Raw genomic sequence first — 19,934 nt, forward strand, 5'->3', positions numbered from 1 at the left:
AACTAATTATAACTTATTAATTATGATATAACCATCACTTTACACTACCATGACTTTACACAATCTTGAACATAAATGTAACTTATTCATTCTACTATTGTATTCATATTTGTATACTAATGTAGCATTCAAGGCCCATTCCACTCTTATTTAAGGGACCATATGTCATTCTTATCAACTTCAAGAAATAGAGATATGACATAGAATTACAGACACATTCATAATAATTGCCTTTCTACTTCAAGCTAAGTTATCATGTCATATTCATTTCATCATATACTGATCAGCAATTTACATGATGTAGAAACTTGGACATTCTTACATAAGGGAGGTGTTTGCAAAATCTAGTTAAAGGCACGGATCCAATATTGAAGAGTGCTTTAGTTATCAGGAATATGCACTACACTTGTAGTTGCTTTGTTCTCCTTTCTTGGCGTCTGAGATTATTGCATTTGGACCTCAACGAGGTAGCTAGTTGTTCGTTTCTGTGTGCTGAATCCAAATTGAGATATTAATGGCACATTCAAAGGAAAGTTGGGAAACAAAAACATGATATATCTGTTTCTCTCTCTCTTTCCCCCTCTTTCCCTTCCAAACCCCACCAATAAAATAAAAAAAGGAAGCCAAAAGAGGAAAAAGAAACTTGGTTAATACAAAAGGCAAAAACCCTTTGGCCTTTAGCTCATGTAGTACCCTTAAGGTTCACATGGTGCAATAATAATCTTATACAATCGATATATGAGTACTCCCTTGCAGTATGTGGACCTAATAATAATGTGGGACCTATGTGTTGTGAGAGCTAGAATGCATATATTAGATCCATGAGATACATTCTACACATGGTGATGTGTAGCATACCAATAAAAAAAGAGGGTTGGTTTTTTGGGGGCGGGGGGGGGGGGGGGGGGGGATCCTTTGTGTCAAATTGCAAAGGCATTTATAGATAGAGAACCTATACCCTATTGGTTCACTTTGGTCCTATTCGGTCCAGTTTGGTCCTATTCAGTCCATTCTGTCCACGTTGGCACTATTCGGTCCTATTCAGTCCACTTTGTTCTATTCGGTCTATTCTGTCCCTTTTTGGTCCTATTCGCTCTACTTTGGTACTATTTGGTCCACTTCAGTCAACTTTAGTCCTATTCGGTCCATATAGTTATATTTGGTCCACAAGGTCCATTTGATTCAATTTGGTCTATTTAGTCCAATTCAGTCCATTTAGTCCACCTTGGTCCATTTTGGTTCACTTCTGTCCATTCGGTGCATTCTGTCCATATTTTGTACATTTACATTATGGGAAAGAAAAAGTTAAGGTTAAGAGCACCTATTTTAAATCCAAATTTATTGAAAAAAATGCAATGTAGTTTGATTTAGTTGTGAGAAGAATTAAGGGTAAAGTCATCAAGAGTACATTGTTTTTTAAGTTAATAAAAGTTTTTCTAAAAAACTTCCACACCTAAGCTTGTAAATGAGATGAGTTATGTATTAAATGTCAAAATTGTTCATTTAATTTTATTTTAAATACTAGTTGAACTTGAGCTCATTACTTACTCTTTTTTCCAAAAAAAAAAAAAAAAACTTATTTCCAAAATTTTAAATTTAACTGTCATCACCTTATTATTATTCAATAAATTATTTTTTTCTTATAATTTAACTAGTTGACACCTCTTAGTATTTCTCATAAAGACATTTAGGTATAAATTCCTCTCTCTCTTTGTTATTGTGAAATTATATATAAATAAAAAAGAAAGCATGTTTCAATCACTTTTTAGTCTCAACAAATCCACAAGCCAACAATAGCTTAATCCAAGCATATACAAAAAAACACACACACTTAAAAGGATCAAATCTTAAGGTGGTAGTTGCAAGACAGGTTAAAATTGAGGTTTAAACTAATTTAAAGTATTATATGGTTAAAATTTCATACATTTGGGAACCTCTAACTTGTAAGAGAGTTAATGCTTCAGTTAATATCAAAACTTTTTGGCCATAAATGTTAGATAGTCAACCCTTAGCTTTAATTTACAGGATCTATTACAAGTGCATAATTTTTTTTTGTTTTTTTAAAAACGCCCATGCATTAGGAAAAAGCCAAAAGGATAAAATGCTTTTAATTCTCATAAAAAAAATGCTTTTAATTCAAAATAGTACTAGACTAGTGATGCAAAAATTCAATTACTCAAGTCAATAATTTGGAAATTATGTAGTTTTATCAACGTAATAGATTTTAAAAAAATGAAAATCTTACAAAAATCCGATCCAAATTGACCAATGGATACCCATAGGCGACAGTAAAATTATGAAAAACTAAATATTAGAATAGATTATATATAAAAAAAATTTAAATAAATAATGAAACTCTATTTAAAATTGTTTTTAAACATCAGATAATTTTGTTTTGTTCCTAATAGTATTCCCATATTATTATTATAACACTTTAATAATATACCGAGTTTCAATTAAAATGAATTGTTTATCTTCTACTATAGTATTATGGAATAGAAATAGAATATACTCACACCACACCACTTTCGAAAGTTTCAAAAATATCCAATTACTTATTAAAAAAATTTAAAGAAACCTAGTATATTGACAAGGACTTAAAAAAAAAATTAATTATTTCTAAAATAATCAAAACATTTTTTTTTCCTAACTTTTCATCATTATCCAAACCACAAGTCAATTTAAGTGTAATTATCTTTATTATCTTATAAAAAAAAAGTGTAATTATCTTTATAAAAAAAAGGGATTTTGTTTAATACACGGATGTTTAATAGAGAAAAGAGAATAGAGAGAGACGGGCACAGCTCAGCTCAGCTCAGACTCTCTCTCTCTCTCCCACTCACACACAGGTGAACCAGAGCCAAACCACCCTGTTCTTCTTCTTTAATAAGTTATATTTTATAATCTAATCTTTGCAGCTTCGCGTCTTAATTATTACTCCTTATTAATTATTAATTAGATCAAATGAATAGCAGCAGTGAGATTCAGAATCAAAAGCTGACCTCCCAATTGGATTTGGATTTGGATTTCGAATTCGATCAGCCTTCCGGCAAGCTCCGCCTGTAATCCATCTTTTCTCTCTCTCTCTCTTTTGTGCCTCTGTTTGGTTGCCGAGAAAATACTGGAATTTTTTTTTTTTTTTGGAATTAATTTGCAGGCGTGATTTGCTCGACATTTCTCCTACTCTAACCGAGGCTTCTGGTGCCATTATTGATGTAAGCAAGCCTTTTGTTTTCATTGAAATTTAAGAAATTTTTTGTTATTGTTGTTCATTGTAATTAAGGAAATTGTTGTTGTTGCTGTTGTTATAATGAATGAGCAGGACTCATTCACGCGATGCTTCAAGTCGAATCCACCGGAAACGTGGAATTGGAATGTGTATTTGTTTCCTCTATGGTGTCTTGGGGTTGTAATTCGATATTTGTTTCTATTCCCTGCAAGGTTAGACCTTTTACTATGGAGCTTCTTCATGCTATGCATTCAAACAATAATGACCTCCGATATCTCACATAATTTAGATTAAGCTTTCATAAAATTTTGGGGTTTTTTTTTTTTTTTTGAATGATGATGAATAATGACCTAATGAGGGGTTTATCATGTTCTTAATGTTTGCTGCATTAAGTGCTTAATGTGATTTTGCTTATCTGAAATTTTTTTTTTTTTTTCTCAATTGAATGTTTGCAGGGTTCTAATATTGACAATTGGATGGATAATATTCCTTTCATCTTATATACCCGTGCACTTTCTGCTGAAAGGGCACGACAAGTTGAGGAAAAAGTTCGAGGTGTGGAATGTGACATTTTAAAAATTTACATCTAATTATTGCTCTACATTTTGTGATATATCCCGTACTTTTTTGGATGCATCCTTTTTGATAAATCACTTCTTCTTATCTTTATTTTTTTATCTAAATTTTTTAATATCATTATTATTATTATAAATCTATTTGAAATGGAAACTTGGAACAGTCTGGTGTTGTGAAATTTGAATACTTATGAGCGAGCACGTTGGTGTTTAGGTATTAGATTAATATAAAGTTCTCTCTTGTATGTTGTGTTCATCTACTGTTTTTTCCTAAGAAGTAATGTACTAATTCTAATTTTCTTTGACATACTCTATGTATTAGTCGTAATAATCTTATGCAGTAGAACCTGTTTTTAGTTTTTACTAAAACATAATGCATTCTTATAATTAAAGGTCATTTTGGAATAGATAAAGCACCCACCGTAGCCTACTAATAGGACAAATGATATTAAAATGTAGGAGAATTTGATAGAATCCGTGATCATGTGAAATCTTTGGAAGGGACCTATGATGTTCTCATTAGTAAAGAACCCATTCATTGTAAATTAGTGTCTTAATGCCCCACTTGTTTTTGTTTTTGTTTTCTGTCTCTAATAACTTATTAAAGTGCTGGTCTTGCGTTAAATATAACATATTCCATGTTTACTTTATTGTTAGAGGTATTTGGTGGAGTTAATTTGCAGCTTCTTTGTTGCATCATGGACTGGGGTTGTAAAATACCATGGGCCACGGCCTAGCAGGCGGCCTAAGCAGGTATACCTGATTATAATTTTTATTTTTTTGGATGTCACCTGATATTTCCTAAACAGCTTGTGTACATAATTCAGGCTATTGAGTGGTATTTTGCTTCCATCTATGGGTTGACAGGTTTTTGTGGCCAATCATACCTCCATGATTGATTTCATTATCTTAGAACAGATGACTGCATTTGCTGTTATTATGCAGAAGCATCCTGGATGGGTTGGTAAGTGTTTACTGCCAAATTTCGCATTTAAATTACGTTCTTATTGTAAATAAGGTATTAACAGTCTTGCCATTTAGCACTTCTTTCTCCCATAATAATTTGTTGGAGGGTGATATTGTGAATTCTAGATCCACTGTGTAACTTACCAATCCTAAAAAAAGGGTATCAGTCTTAATAATGATTTATGGTTACTGTCCTGTGTTTTGAGTCCCCTTGGAAGTTGAAATAGAGTTTATTCATAACTGGTGTACTAGTGTGGCAAGCCCATTTGGCTCTCTTTTAATGTACTTTTATTTCTTATAAAAAAAGAAATTATATTTATAAATCATAAGAGGACTTTGCACATTTGTTTTTACCAGACCTGGTGGTGATACTAAGATCAACAGCATGCAGTCGAAGTGTCCATGTATTGCAATAATGCCTGAATTGCTCGAACTGCTTGAAACTTGGAATTTGATGGTTGTCAATATTTTAGGCATTGATTTTAGATTTTTTTTTATTCTTTGGTTTGCAAATATGTAGTTTTTGTGTCATTAGGTTACTCTTTTTTACAGATTCTTTTGCTCTCCCAACTTGTCCAATGTGTTATTGACTTAAATGATTTTATTGTAATATATAGATGAGCAAGAAAAACTTTTGCACTGTAATTTTTTTTTTATTAATAAGAAAGATGCCTTTGCAATTATGAATAAAGGCGCATTCTTGAGTGATAGTCTTTGTGTGTTCCAAAATCTATTTTTGGAAGTGGAAATAATTCTCTAAATTTATATATTTATAAATGAAAAAAAAATGGCTTTGATGATGTTTAGTACGTTTAGTTTGTTGTATATTTTCTTATATTTAGTGAACAATTTGCACTGGGACGATTTATTCTAGGGTATATATTAAATGAAAGGCAGGATTACTCTTAAAAGAATGTATATGAAGGATTTTATTTAGTTTACTTTCTCTGTAGGACTCTTGCAAAGCACCATATTAGAAAGCGTCGGATGTATCTGGTTCAATCGTACAGAGGTCAAGGATCGTGAAATTTTAACAAAGAAGTAAGTGATATTAAAAATGTAGAGAATAATCATATCAGAACATCATATATTTCATGATAACATGAACTTGTATATTCAGGTTGAGGGATCATGTTCAAGGGGCTGAAAATAACCCTCTTCTCATATTTCCAGAGGGAACTTGTGTAAATAATAACTACACTGTTATGTTCAAGAAGGTAAATTTATATGATTTTATGTTGTAGAAAAAATATAGATGAAGTTCTGCTTTTCTAATTGGTGAGAATACAAACTTGTGTTTCTTCCGATAATTACTTCTCAACATTTGGTATTTCTTTTTCAGCCAATGGCCTTTTAGCTCAGTGGCATTGGCTGTACTAGGGTTCAAATCCCCCATCTCCCATTTTTAACAATTGAATTATTAAATAAAAAAAAAATAAAAGAAATAAAAAAAACAACAACAACAACAACAAATTCTTTTTCTTTATTTTCCTCTATCTAATGGGAAAACAATTTTTTTCTTTTTCTTTGAATTCTCAATACTTCAGTTTTCTTTAACTATCATCTTTTTGAATGATGTGTAGGGTGGTGCATTTGAACTTGACTGCACTGTTTGCCCAATTGCAATCAAGTACAACAAAATTTTCGTTGATGCTTTTTGGAACAGCCGGAAGTAAGGAGCTGCTTATAGCTCACTAAATTTATGGGTGCATTTATTGATAATTTGATATGCATGCACTGAAAGCATCCCAAGCATTTTAGATAGGGTGGCAAAGAACATTAGATGTCTTTATCTAGGGGCAACACTTTGCCAAAGATCAAACCATCTAATATTCATGTTTTTGTTTTTGTTTTGTGTTAGAACTACCATATGTGAGATAAATTCCTTGTTTCAGCTAGGATCTAGGTGGATTGCATTGGGGTTCACCTTTGTCTTTTGTCTAGATTTTCGTGTTTGTTGGCATGCTGTGGATGATAATGTATTCTTGGATTATGTGCTCTGTTTGCAGGCAATCCTTCACAAAGCATCTGCTGCGGCTCATGACATCCTGGGCTGTTGTGTGTGATGTTTGGTACTTGGAGCCGCAAAATATTAAACCTGGAGAGACAGCCATAGAGTTTGCAGAGAGGTATGTTGCATTAAGTAAATGGCACGGAACACATTTTTTCTTTTCGTGAATATAATGGGTATGTATTTCCTTGGCATTAGAACCTCATATTTCAGAATAGCTTTTGTTAAATGTAAGGTTTCTTATGCAGGGTTCGGGACATAATATCTGTTCGAGCGGGTCTCAAAAAGGTTCCTTGGGATGGATTACTTAAGTACTCTCGCCCTAGTCCAAAACATAGAGAACTGAAGTAAGTCCAATCTCTCTCTCTTGCATAAGCATATAGAATTAGAAAGATCAAATAAATCTACCTCATGATTATATGGCTATTGTTGACCAAAGCTGATAAGTAAGACTGAACTCATCATAGTCTTTCCTTGGCAAGCATACTCGTCTGGTTACCTTAACCTTACTGTTTGATCATTCCCTCAAACTTTTGCTATAAGATGGTATCTCATGTTATGCATTAGTTTCACACATGAACTAATTACACTGGCTTATTTTTGAATGTCGGGTGATAACTGGTTGTATTATTGATACAGAACTGCATCACAACTATCTTTTTAGGAGTTTGATTGACGGCTTGTGTTGTTCATGTTGTACTTTCTGTATCTGATTGTGTTAATAGCATACAACGACAACAACAACAACAAAAGGATCCTTGCTTAATTTAGATTTGTCACATATTGCATTGCTGAACCATATTCTGATCTTAAGAGAATAATAGATAATTTTTTATTGGACCAGAAGATAATTACATTTCTAAGCTTGTTTTTGTCACATTTGTAGGCAACAAAGCTTTTCTGAGTCAATGCTGCGACGCTTGGAGGAGAAGTGATATATGTATATATCTTGTTTAATTCTATACTTGTACCTTTTTTGAGATATATAGTCACTATTCTTCAGTTGTTTTTGATAAACTAGTGGATACCCAGATGTGAGAAATTTTAGAGTTTAGACTGATGATTGTGCAAAATAATATCTAGTTTTACATAATAATATTGCAATGGAATTGTACTTTTCTTCCATCCAAGTCAACTTTGAATATGATCAAATGGTGATATTGGAACAAGGGGAACATAGAAGGTTCTTCTGAAGAACCCATTGACCCAAGGTGTTGAGGGGTGGACCTATGGATCTAGCAAAGTTGGTGATGAAACTTGCTCCAATGGAAATCTGCACCTTTATCGTAGAGTTCATTTTTATTTTTTCATAGCCAGCAAGAACATAAGAGTTCAATTACTAATGGCGAACAATGAAGGTAGGAGGTGCTCGTGTTAGTCTATATCAAACTAGAGGATAATAGTGCTTCTTTATTTTGTATATAAAGTATAAACTGCTTGCAAGATGGTTGGTGAAAATTTTGATTCCAAGTCCAGGGTGCTAATAAGCATGATTTGGAAACTGAGTTTGGTAGATGTGTGTGAACTGAAGCCTCTTTTACATTGCCGCTCTGATAATTCTAGATTAATTCAGTGGAGCCATTGGCTTCTTCAAATAATCGATATGGGAGCTAATTAATGCATGTAGTTCATGTATAATTGTTTAAAATCAATCCTATGACAAGGTTACTGCTTTCTTGTTTGCAGGATTAAGATTTCGTTTTCCTATATATGAATTTCTAAGCTTTGTTTACTTTCAAAATACCTAAGACTTCACCCCTAAATGTCCCTTTTTTTCCCTAATATGTATTACATATATACAAAAGTTTGTTTTTTGTCTCTAAAGTATTAAAAATTTTGTTTTTCATCCCTAAAGTGTTGAAAATATTTCACTTTCTGTCTTTTTCTAAATTTTAATGATGAAAAACAAATTTTTAATTAAGTTTTGGAAGCATATAAGTCAAAGGTGGAATAAAATCATATAAGTCAAAGTTCCATAAATACCTTTATTTATTTATTTTATTTATTTACAAGTCGAATTAACCTCTTCATATCTTCTCAAAAAGTAGTTAACCTCTTCACATAGTTTATTTTCTAATGAATATTATTGTCTGGCCCAAAACTTGTATGAATGTTTATTTTTGAAGAGTTTCAACTTATGACGTCCGCTCCTGATGATAGCGCTTTATCATAACATTAAGACACCAATTAGTTTTTAGAGTAGGCGGGGATTGAACCCTAGATCTCTTATTCAACTATCAGAGATTTTACTAGTTGAACTAACTGGAACTCACATAACTTGCATGAATGTAGTGTGTTGTAGATTGATTTTTTTTTTTTTTTTTTTTTTTTTTGAGATGAAGTTGAAAATTGGAATTAGTTCACAAAATTTGCATATTGTCCAACCCAACCGACAATATTAAACTTCAACATCCAAACTCATTCACTCACTTGAACAATGTTGCATGCGACATGTGGTCTCTTTCAAAGTGTTAGAATGATTGTTGTTAAGTTATTACTAATTAGTAAGGGTCATTTGCTTAATAATACTATTTTAAAATTTATTTTATTAATTAGGACTATTTAAAAAAAAAAAAATTGGAGATAGAGTCTCTTCCATTAACATGAAACTCATTTATTCGAGAGACAAGTTTAGCGTGGAAAGATTAAAATACAAAATAACTTTTAGAAGTTGCTATTTTTTCATATAATTTTATAAAAGTATTATTTGACACAAATGGCTGATTGTTTAATAAACATTAAATTTGATTAATCTTATCTCTCGTAATATCAAAGTTTCAAAAGTTTTCCCATTCCCCTAAAAGAAAAGTGAGATGAAAAAAAAAAAAAAAAAACACATTTTTCACGCACACAACACAAAGTGCATGTTAATATATTTATCTAATTAATTCAAATAATATACTTTCAATTATAATTTAGATATAATTGTTAGTATAAGTTTGTGAAGGGATAAAAAACTCTAATCATGATATTTGTAAGGACTCAGAAATCAAACCTAAGCCCACTTAGAATAATGAGGATGGTTTAGCACAACTAGGTCCAAATCAATAGATATTTGTAAGAGAGTGGGTTAAACAAAAAGGAGGAGGCTTAGTCCGAGGACAAAAATATGGGAGAATGGCTACAAATCAAAGTTTATGTGTATATAAGACTTATCACAAGCTTGCCTGAGGAGACAATTTTTACACAGAATGATACACTGTTTGCGTTCTTGTTCTCATCCCTCTCTTTTTTATACTTCTTTTCTGGATCCCTTTCATTTGGAATTTTCCTTCCCTTATATACTTCTCAATCCTTCACATCTTGGCCCCTCATCTCCACCTACCCAAATTCTTATCATGACACTTGCCTTCTTAAACTTTTGATGAAGGTGATAGAAGAAACTGCCTAACTATGAACTCCATTATTCAGATCACTTCCTCATCAATACAGTTGATAAAGTTGTTGCTAACCATTTAATGTAGAGACAATAAGCTACTTTTTACTGGAAACTTCTCTTACCCTCCATGATTCTCTCTCCACACCTTGTCCTTCCCAATTGGATCTCCCCAAAGTCCTTTGTCTTTTCTCCTCCTTGAGTGGATTCCCTCTTCGGGTTTATGATGCAATAATAATAATAATAATGATAATAGCTCAATGACCCCTTCCTCGATCCTAAGGCCCCCACTATATTTATTGTATATTGGAAAAGAATAAATGAATAAAGTAATTCATGTCAAGAGTTGTGTTCCTTAATTGTCATTTCTTGGTGTGCTGAGTCTTGAGTGTTTTCAATCGAGATGTATAAAGTTCAAATCTCCTTTTTCCAACTATTGTTAAGCTCAAATTTGGCTTTAGTTTGATTTTTTTTTTTTTTGGCTTATATTTGAAATAAAATAAAATAAATAATCAACCTTGAAATTTTAATTTTTAGGGTTTGTTTGGTGAGTTAGTTTGAGTAATGTTGTTTGAGTGTTTTTGATATACGTGTGGGTGAAAATGTGTGTGAAAACATGTGTTATGTTGTTTAAAATATTTAGTAATGTAGTTTTGTATTTGAGTAGGGCTGCCAAACATGCCCTTAAAAATTGGTAAAGCTCGTTTTGGTAGGCGAGAAGCCCAATGGGCCCCCAAATTAAAAAGAAAAAAAAAGGAAACGACATGAAGTACAGGAACGATTTGTTTTGGTCACGAAAGGAAAAGGGAAACGAAACGACGTTTGGTTTTTGTAAACTTTAGGGGTTTTCTCAGCAGCCAAACAAAGCTTAGAAGCAGAAGGAGACCCAAGTGGCGGCCATGGAAATCGACAATCCCAACTCCAACAACATTTCCGAACACAAATTCTCAATCAACGGTTCATTTTCTCTTTCAAACTTTTCATTTTAGTTAGTATTTTAATTTTTTTTTTATTAATTCTAGGCTCCAGAATTCAACATAAGATTCGACATTCTGTGTTTCGTTTTTTTTTTTTTTTTTTCCCCTAATTTCTCAGCAACCAAACGCTATCGTATTAGATAAAATCCTGACCTTGATGATCATATTCTTCCAGTGTTGCAGCTCTTGAAATCTGCTCAGATGCAACATGGATTGAGGCATGGCGATTACACTCGCTATAGGTACCACGCCTTTGAATTCTCAATTCGCATTTAGGTTTTTTTGGCAATATTTTCTTAATTGTTTAATTAGCTTTCACACATTGAGCAATAAATCTTTGCATTTACTCTCTGTCCCTGTGATTTTGATCTACAGGAGGTATTGTACGGCTCGTTTGAGGAGGTTGTACAAATCACTCAAGTTCACTCATGGCCGCGGTAAATACACCCGAAAAGCCATCACTGAATCTACTGTCACTGAAGTTAGGTCTGTCTTGCCTCATCATATGAAATTCACATGCTTCAAATGCTTAACTTTTCCATTTATTATTGTTATTGTTATCCAAATCACACATAAATTGAAGTTTTAGAACTGAATTATAAAAATTTAAGTGGCATTGTATGTAAATTAATGGGGTCGGATAAAGCTGATTACTTTCTTTGCTAATTTCAAACAGTTAATTGTGTCTTTAAAATCAATGTAGTAGAAAGAGGTGTTTGCTTGCATTGTTAGTATGAAAAAAACAGTGTTTATTTAGGATCAGCTGCTGTAAATTAATAAAGCTTCCGACTTTAACAGTTTACGTTAGTTGGATTTGAAATAGGTTTCTTCATCTCGTGCTTTACACGGCAGAGAGAGCTTGGAGCCATGCCATGGAGAAAAGGCAGCTTCCGGATGGTCCAAATTCGCGCCAGCGTATCTATTTGATTGGTAGGCTGAGGAAAGCAGTTAAATGGGCTACACTGTTTGCTCAGTTGTGCGCAATCAAGGGAGATTCCAGAACGTCGTTAGAAGCTGAGGTGTGTCTATATATATCATTTCACCATCAAGTTTTCACAGGATTTTGAAATTTCATGCTTATAGGAGTATGAATGATCTGTGGGTCATGTATAAAACTACAGACTGTTTCATCTGTGCATCACTTTTTACCATTAATACAGTGAATCATTTGTCGATTATTGAATTGCTGCCTAATTGTTTGGGATAGTGAATATTTTGATACTTCTCTTTTGATTACTCTATTTTGAGAACTATCTTTTGGTTAATCAAATATTACATAACTTCTTCCATTTTCATTTTGCTAAGTTTCAATTTCCAATATGTAGGCTTATGCCTCCTATATGAAAGGGAACTTGTTGTTTGAACAAGATCAGAACTGGGACACAGCATTAATGAATTTCAAAAGTGCCAGGTGCATGCTTGTCTTCTTAAATATACTGATGTTTACTCTTGATACTTTGCTGTTGGAAATGAATTTTATCATCATATCTCACCTCAAAAATAAAATAATAATGAATTAATTGATTTAGGCATAAATTAATTTTGAGTGGAACTTTATCTCGAAAATCCCTTGAGCTGTTCATTGTTTGGTCTATACTCTATACCCTTCACATTCTGGTTGCAATGGTGGATATTGTGGCTGTTTTATTTATTATTAATCTTACAGGGCTGTTTATGAGGAACTTGGCAAATATGGGGACCTAGAGAATCAAGTTTTGTGCCGAGAGCGTGTTGAGGAGCTAGAGCCTAGTATTCGTTACTGCCTACACAAAATTGGCGAATCAAATCTACAAGCCTCTGAGCTTCTGCAGATTGGTGAGATGGAAGGTCCTGCCCTGGACCTTTTCAAAGCTAAATTGGAGGTGAGTTTAATTATCTTGAAAGTAAGCCATGCATGATGCAATAGGGTTCTTTCAATGTCTTCCAGGCAGTTGCTTTGGCTATAGGCATGAGAATTTGAAAACATGAATCATTTTCAGGGAAAGGGGAAAAAAATTATATTAGAACAGTTGATGAAGCTCAGTTTGAATATCTAGACGCTCTTGCACCCATGTAGCTATCATACTCTGTAATATTCTGAAATGTCTGTTTATCGTGAACATAGTGATAGACCTTGGTTTGAGGAATATTTTAACTCATCAGAGGTGGGTAGCATATATCTTGAAGTAAGGTGTCTCAGTGCTTCAACAATCTCTTGAATGATTCTCACATCAACTACACTCAATAAGTTTAGTCTCGCCAGATTTATTGAACTGCAACCTGCCTTATAATTACTTTGCTGTATTTTGGTTCATTTTTCATGCATTTAACTGCAGTAATTCTTGCAAGATTCATCTGATCATGGAAGCTTGTACGAATTCTGATTATGTGGTGTTGTACCCACCCTTAATTTATAGGTCATTGTTGCTTTGTGGTGTCCATAATGTAATATTATGACTTAACTCTGCTTTTTGGTTGATTAATTCATCCATCATGCCTTTTCATAAAGTTAATTTGACTTTGTTCTAAGCTTCTTCCTTGGTCTTTTTTAAGCACTCAAAACCTCAGTTTTCTGGTGAGAAGTGATCCTTTGTTTGTTAAATTTAATAAAGGTCGTGAGTTCATGATGCATAATTTTCTCTTTTCTAGATGTTTCACAAAGGTTTCTGTTGTTTATCTCAAAAAAGAAAAAATAAGTTGTTTCACAAGGTGAGCTTAATAATTCAAGTAGCTTATTCCTAGAAGGGAAGGGAACAAATCACCTATTGTAACGTAATTAGAGGCCTGGTTTTTAAAGTAAAGACATTATCCTTCTTGCTTATGGGAAATTAGTATCTCTTATGATCTGGTTGACCTTAAGACTAGTTCTGATTCTATCTGATGGTATAATAATTATCATTTTTCTTGTTGTGCAAGAATTGAAGCATGACCTAACCCCACCCCACCTTATTGCAACTTTTTGATTGGTCCCACCCCTCCTTATTGCAACTTGAGTGAGGCTATGGCTATTTTGACTTTGTGTGATAAACAGTTATTGGTATTAGTCTTATTAAATAATTATCTGTTTTATCCTGTTATAGTTAAAGTTGGAAGTGCTGAGAATTTTCCACTTCATCCTTTGGAAGCTTCTGTCTATTGTACTGATGTCTTTCAATGTCTTGGTTTCAGGCTGTCATGGCAGAGGCAAGGTCTCAACAAGCTGCATCCATGACAGAGTTTCATTGGCTTGGTCATAGGTTTCCAATATCTAATGCGAAAACTCGGGTTGCCATTTTGAAAGGTCGGTGAAAAGCTATTTTTGATAATGATTCAGAATTGCACCATTACTTTGGGTTCAACAAAATGTTATACAGCTGTAATGATCATCTCTCTTGGTGTCATCAAACATGCAGTGTGAATCTGGATTTTTCCTGATTTAGTAGAACAGATTATGACTAGTTGTTTATACTTACTCTCTTAGTCTCTCTCTGGCAATTGATAATTTAGTTGATAATCTTCAACCGGATGGTCTATATATATATATATATATATATATATATATATATAAGGAAGAGAGTAGCTGAATTCAGTGCTCAAATGGATGGTCTACCAAAAAACTGCAGTACCATTGTTTCACTAAAAGTAGTATGCCAAAAATGTTGCTATTAGGCTCATGGGTCAGTTTATTAGATTTATTAACAGACCTGCAAAATTTGCTGTTAAATTGTTGTCAATTTTAAAATTATAATGTATGGGATTGTTTAGAAGTTATTTCATTTGGAGAGATTTTATTGAGGAAACTCTGGTGTAGGAATTTATCATGTCTTTAAGTAGATTTGGACAAGGTTTGGTTTGGTTTTGTTATGGTATCAAGTCTTCGGCATATTACATGCTAATAGGTTTTTTAAAGAGTTTGGTATTGCATGTTTTTATGTGGGGCACTATATTAGGAGAAGGTATGGTCAGGGTGTTTGGTAGGCTTCTATTAGTTAAGCTTTTGGGACAAACGGTAGTTTAACAACTTCAGTTACAAAAATTAGCCTATAACATGTTCTGATGTAAACAATGATTAGAGTGCCAATAAAAATGCAACCTTAAAGAATTCAACTTGCTGTTTTTGAGTATTTGTAATTCATGTTGATACTGAATCTGCAAAACTTGCAGTTGCTGATCCCAACTGAGACTACCCTTTCTTGTTTTCTTGTTATTAACATATTGTTGCAGCTTGTCCTCCGTCTTGCTTCTCTCCCTTGAGTTAAACCACACTAAAAGTCTTCTGATGGTTTCCAGCCACAATTGGATATTTGGCGATGATTATATTTTATGCAACTATCCCGTTTGTGGAAAATATACCTTTTTCTCTTGCTTAACTAGTGCACTTGTAACTTCTCTGAAATTTATTCAAGTATGGTTGTGTCTGCTGGTTTTTTTTCTCCCCTTCTTAGTTTACTTTTATAGTCCAAAAAGTCTCAAGTTTTGTTTTATGTGACAAACTTGTTCAGCTCAAGAATTGGAGAAAGATTTACACGGTCCAGCCGCAGATTCACTGCCAGCAGAGAAAAGACTGGCCATCTTTGACAAAATTTTTACTGCATATCATGAAGCCAGGAGCTGCATTCGTAGTGACTTGGTATGGAAAGTTACTTCATAATGTCACTGTTTTATTTTTATTAGAAGTAAGGTCCACTTAACCCCTAGTGATAACATGGTTGGGAACCATGACTCATGATAGGGTTGATCATTTAAATATTTCATTCCCCCTCCACTTGGGGCCAAAATTCACTTCTCAAAAAGAGAGGAAAAAAGGACTTCATTAGATTATTCATTAAAAAAAATGACTCTTTAAAAAAAAAATTGTAAGAAATCTTTCTCACAGTTCAATCCTATACTGTATCTTTTAGACTGCTTTCCTGATATACTGTATATTCTAGGTCAGTGCAGGGAATGCCGAAAATGTGAAAGATGACTTAAATGGTCTTGACAAAGCCGTTAGTGCTGTTTTAGGACAAAGAACCATTGAGCGCAACCAGTTGTTAGTTACAGTTGCAAAGAGTAAACTTACTAGGCGACGTGATGACAAAAATGAGAAAGTTACCAAGCCTGAAGAGCTAGTTCGCCTATTTGATCTTTTATTACAGGTTAACTATCTTTATTTAATTGCTTGTTACTTGGCTTTCTTCTAATAAAATGTACTACTGAAGTTGCAAGATGCTAGCCTCAAATTTTATTAGAAAACTTTGTGAATGATTTTGTTATATTTTGCAGAATACATCTGATCTTTCAGATTTAGTCAGTTCTGGAAGAGATAGAAAACCTGAAGAGTTGGCATTTTCTGAAGAGTGTGCACTTAAAAGTTTGTCCTTTCGAGCAGAAAGGTTTGGCTTCTGAGTTTTTTATTTTACTGGTCTTAGGAAATGCTTTTTATTTAGTTTATTGTTCCTCCTGCAAGTATTTTAAGGATTACACCCCTATGTCTTTTTAAATGTTGAAATTGATCTTCAATTGCATCACAATTCTTCATTTCTTTTCTTAAGACATCCATATCTTTCTTTTTTAGTACCTTTTGGAAAATTATAGTTTATGGATGTTTGAAATCTTAGCTTTAACAGGTTCCTTGTTCTACCATAACCTTTTCTTTCCTGTCATCCTTATTAGCATCACCATTTCAACTATGCTGGTCTTATGGACTTGTTTCTTAACATCTCAACATTCTGTATGATATTAAAACCATTATTCATTTGCATTTCTATTTTCTTTGATTAGTAAGTTTTAGATGAACTTGATTGGTCTTAAACCCATGATCTCATCCTCCACCTTGCTCTTACAAGGGAAGGAGGTGTCATTTTAATTAGAGCTCATTGGAAATATTTCTTTCCAAAATGATAAGGCTGTGTCGGGTTCACAAATATATTTTTGATAATTCAATAATTGGGGTATGGGGATTTGAATCCTAGATGTCTCGATTGGAAATACCAAGAGGTGCCAATCAATTGAGCTACAAGGTTCATGGCCTGGTTCCCAAATCATAACTGAGATTACACTTGTTCTAGTTGATTTTTAGAATGGGTTTTTGTTGTTCCCGGCTCAAATTTAATTTATAGGCCTCTCAACATTTTGGCAGGTGCTTCTACTTAGCAAAATCTTACAGCTTGGCTGGAAAGAGGGCAGAAGCTTATGCATTATACTGCCGTGCTCGGTCTCTTGCTGAGGACGCCCTACAGAAATTCCGAACTTTGAATGAGAATGATCAGGTTTCCACATTTATATAACTTACTATCACTCTTTAGTCTTTTCCACTGATGTTTTTGGGATGGCTTGCCCATTTGTCTTCTTTCTGCCTTTGCAGCTTTGCTCTCCATATAACCAAAAATGATAAATATATATATATATATATATATATATATAAATTACCCCAAAACTTCCAATTCTTATCGACTCCTTATCTTACTAAATAACTACTTTTCTAAGATCAGTAATTCTTGATGTTTTTTGTCTTATATATGATAAGTACTTCTAGTATGATAAATTGGTATATTGATGTTCTTTTTTCGTTCTTTTTTTTTTGCATTTGGATTTGTTCACCGATAATTCATATGCAAAGCAAAAATATTTGGTTTTGAAAGCCTTCATTTATTTTCTTTGTATAAGCAGATAATCAAAGAGTTGAAGATGTTGTGTGACGAGTGCAGATCTAACAGTTGTATAGAGCATGCAACAGGGATCATGGAGGAGGTGAAGGCTCCAGAGAATCTCTCAAAAAGAGTCTCTAATTTGTCATTAACAGGAGCCAACAAGAAGGTACTTTTAATTCTTCTCAGAACATAAACCAAACATTATTCTTGATTCTAGCTTGTATTCATTCATGCTTGAGTCATTCTGACCAATAGTTAGACGTTGACATTCTGTGTAATGGCTATGTAACGTTTGCCTGGATCTCTCTTTTCCTTATTGTTATTTTTCAAAGAAGCATATGGGTTTGTGCGTTTATAAGAAATGTCACCATGTGCATGCATGTACATTCTAACATAGGTGTGACATTTTGATTTGAATTTGTTTCAGTTGGAGAAATTCCTTCTTGAGAAACTCGACAGCTACGAGTCTGCAGTCGGTGATTCAAATGTCAAGGGTGTTTCGCGCATTGAAGTTTTCCCTCCTGCATTTCAAGCAATCCCTCGGAATCCTATTGTTCTAGACCTTGCCTATAATTTTATTGAGTTCCCATCTCTTGAAAGTAGGATGAAGAAAGAGAAGAAGGGCTTCCTAAGGCTATGGTGACGAATTTTCTTGCATGTCAAATTTGAGGAATTCTTGTAACTGTATTTAGAGCCTTTGCATGCGTTCAGATTTTGTTCATTTTTTATTTTCTTTTCTTAATTTTGGAACGTAGTGCAGTGAAAATTTTTGGCTAATAACTTTTTTAAATTAACTGAGAAAAAAAGTGTCTGACTCTATAGTTTGGTTGCTGCGAGAGAAAAAGAGAATAAAGTTTGAAATACTATGAACCATCAACAATGTATTGGCCAACCATTTCTTGAAATGGGTTCATTTGACTGTTCCAATTTGCTGGCCATAATTCGAGCATTAGCATTGGGATTTGTAAAATCCCCAAATTGCTATTTTAGAACTCGAAAACACTAAAACCCATCTTTCCTTGGGTGTCGAAACAAAAAATATTTTACGACTTTGCTACAGCGATTTGTTACATAAAAGAATTATTGTTCATTAATGCCAAACTTAAATACCTATGTTTAATTCATCTCTCTCTCTCTCTCTCAAAACCCACCTAGCCAAGAACCTCCATGGCCAAGACATCCAAGGCTCAGCCACCACCACCACCACCACCACGATGTTGGATCTTCTCTATTTGCCAATCTCACCACCAAGAATAATAACAATCTGAATTACTAGTCCATCACATGTGAACCATAGCTGTTTTATTAACATAAATTAGTTGAAACCCTTGGAAACTTAATAACTTTAATTGTTTTCTTAGCTTTATTCAATAATGAGTAGCATTAATTAATGGAATGAAAAATATAAAACTATTTGAATTGATTTTGAAAAGAGAAGGAAATTTTTGGATTGAGATTAATGATTCTATTTTCTTGACTAAAAAATGCGGATTGGAAACAATACGCGTTATGGCTCGATCCTCGTCCTTAGCTGTGTCTGGACGAACGATTTCATCATGCTTATCAAACTTAATTTCTTGAATACAGAAATGTTATTTAGAATTTGAATAACTTCTCAAGTTCAAGCAAGCATCCAATGACTTAAAAACAAAATTTGAGTTGGGCCTATTCCATTTTAAAGATTTTTTATTTTTAAAAATTGATACACATAATGAATAATGACTACCAATGAAAGTTCGGTCTAAAATACGTTGCACTTTCAGTCAAGTTTATCCACACAATAAATCAATAAATGTGTTAAGTTAAAAAATTCAAAGTTGATGTGTATCCAAATGACTAAATTCAAAGTTGCTGCACAAGACTTAAAATGTTTTACCTATAAATTCTAAATAAATGTCCAATTCTAACTAAATGTTTTACCTATAAATGTCCAATTCTAAATTAGAGTAAAAAACAACTTTAGCAAAACAGTATAGTCAATATCATATGTTCTATCTCTACTTGGCAGTTGGGATAGTAAGTCACACTTAGGAAAATTGGACCACTTTTCCTTTGTATAAATAAGGGGGGTCCCAATGGGATGAAGGGCTAGCATCTCTCCAAAACATTGTGGGAACATAAAAAGTTTTCCATTCTAGACTTTTCACACTTAAAGAACATGACTTTCCAACTAATCATACTAGAGATTTTAGTACCTACAACAATTTCAC

At 33.3% G+C, this 19,934-nt stretch overlaps 2 protein-coding genes across 4 annotated transcripts; both read left to right on the forward strand.

Moving 5' to 3' along the window:
* The first annotated feature begins 2,756 nt into the window (after positions 1-2,756).
* On the forward strand, positions 2,757-8,070 carry LOC115965809 (glycerol-3-phosphate acyltransferase 9-like). 3 transcript variants are annotated; one of them, XM_031085101.1, is made up of 13 exons: positions 2,757-2,849; positions 2,976-3,062; positions 3,158-3,215; positions 3,323-3,441; positions 3,685-3,784; positions 4,462-4,557; positions 4,672-4,768; positions 5,724-5,811; positions 5,891-5,987; positions 6,354-6,442; positions 6,780-6,899; positions 7,030-7,128; positions 7,668-8,070. In XM_031085101.1, the coding sequence occupies exons 1-13, from the start codon at positions 2,764-2,766 to the stop codon at positions 7,714-7,716; spliced, it is 1,185 nt and encodes a 394-aa protein (XP_030940961.1). In that variant the 5' UTR covers positions 2,757-2,763; the 3' UTR covers positions 7,717-8,070. The 3 variants fall into 3 exon arrangements, with proteins under 3 accessions (XP_030940961.1, XP_030940962.1, XP_030940964.1); XM_031085102.1 differs by having other exon boundaries at positions 2,763-2,849; positions 2,960-3,062; positions 7,668-7,839; XM_031085104.1 differs by having other exon boundaries at positions 2,820-2,845; positions 2,958-3,062.
* Positions 8,071-10,931: 2,861 nt separating this feature from the next.
* Positions 10,932-18,601, forward strand: LOC115965385 (signal recognition particle subunit SRP68). Its single transcript, XM_031084591.1, has 13 exons — positions 10,932-11,114; positions 11,310-11,376; positions 11,510-11,620; positions 11,958-12,153; positions 12,460-12,545; positions 12,801-12,996; positions 14,282-14,393; positions 15,595-15,722; positions 16,024-16,230; positions 16,358-16,467; positions 17,214-17,343; positions 17,744-17,890; positions 18,152-18,601. The coding sequence occupies exons 1-13, from the start codon at positions 11,057-11,059 to the stop codon at positions 18,365-18,367; spliced, it is 1,764 nt and encodes a 587-aa protein (XP_030940451.1). The 5' UTR covers positions 10,932-11,056; the 3' UTR covers positions 18,368-18,601.
* The last annotated feature ends 1,333 nt before the right edge of the window (positions 18,602-19,934 follow it).

The sequence above is a fragment of the Quercus lobata genome, chromosome 10, assembly GCF_001633185.2.
Source record: "Quercus lobata isolate SW786 chromosome 10, ValleyOak3.0 Primary Assembly, whole genome shotgun sequence".
Taxonomy (NCBI): domain Eukaryota; kingdom Viridiplantae; phylum Streptophyta; class Magnoliopsida; order Fagales; family Fagaceae; genus Quercus; species Quercus lobata.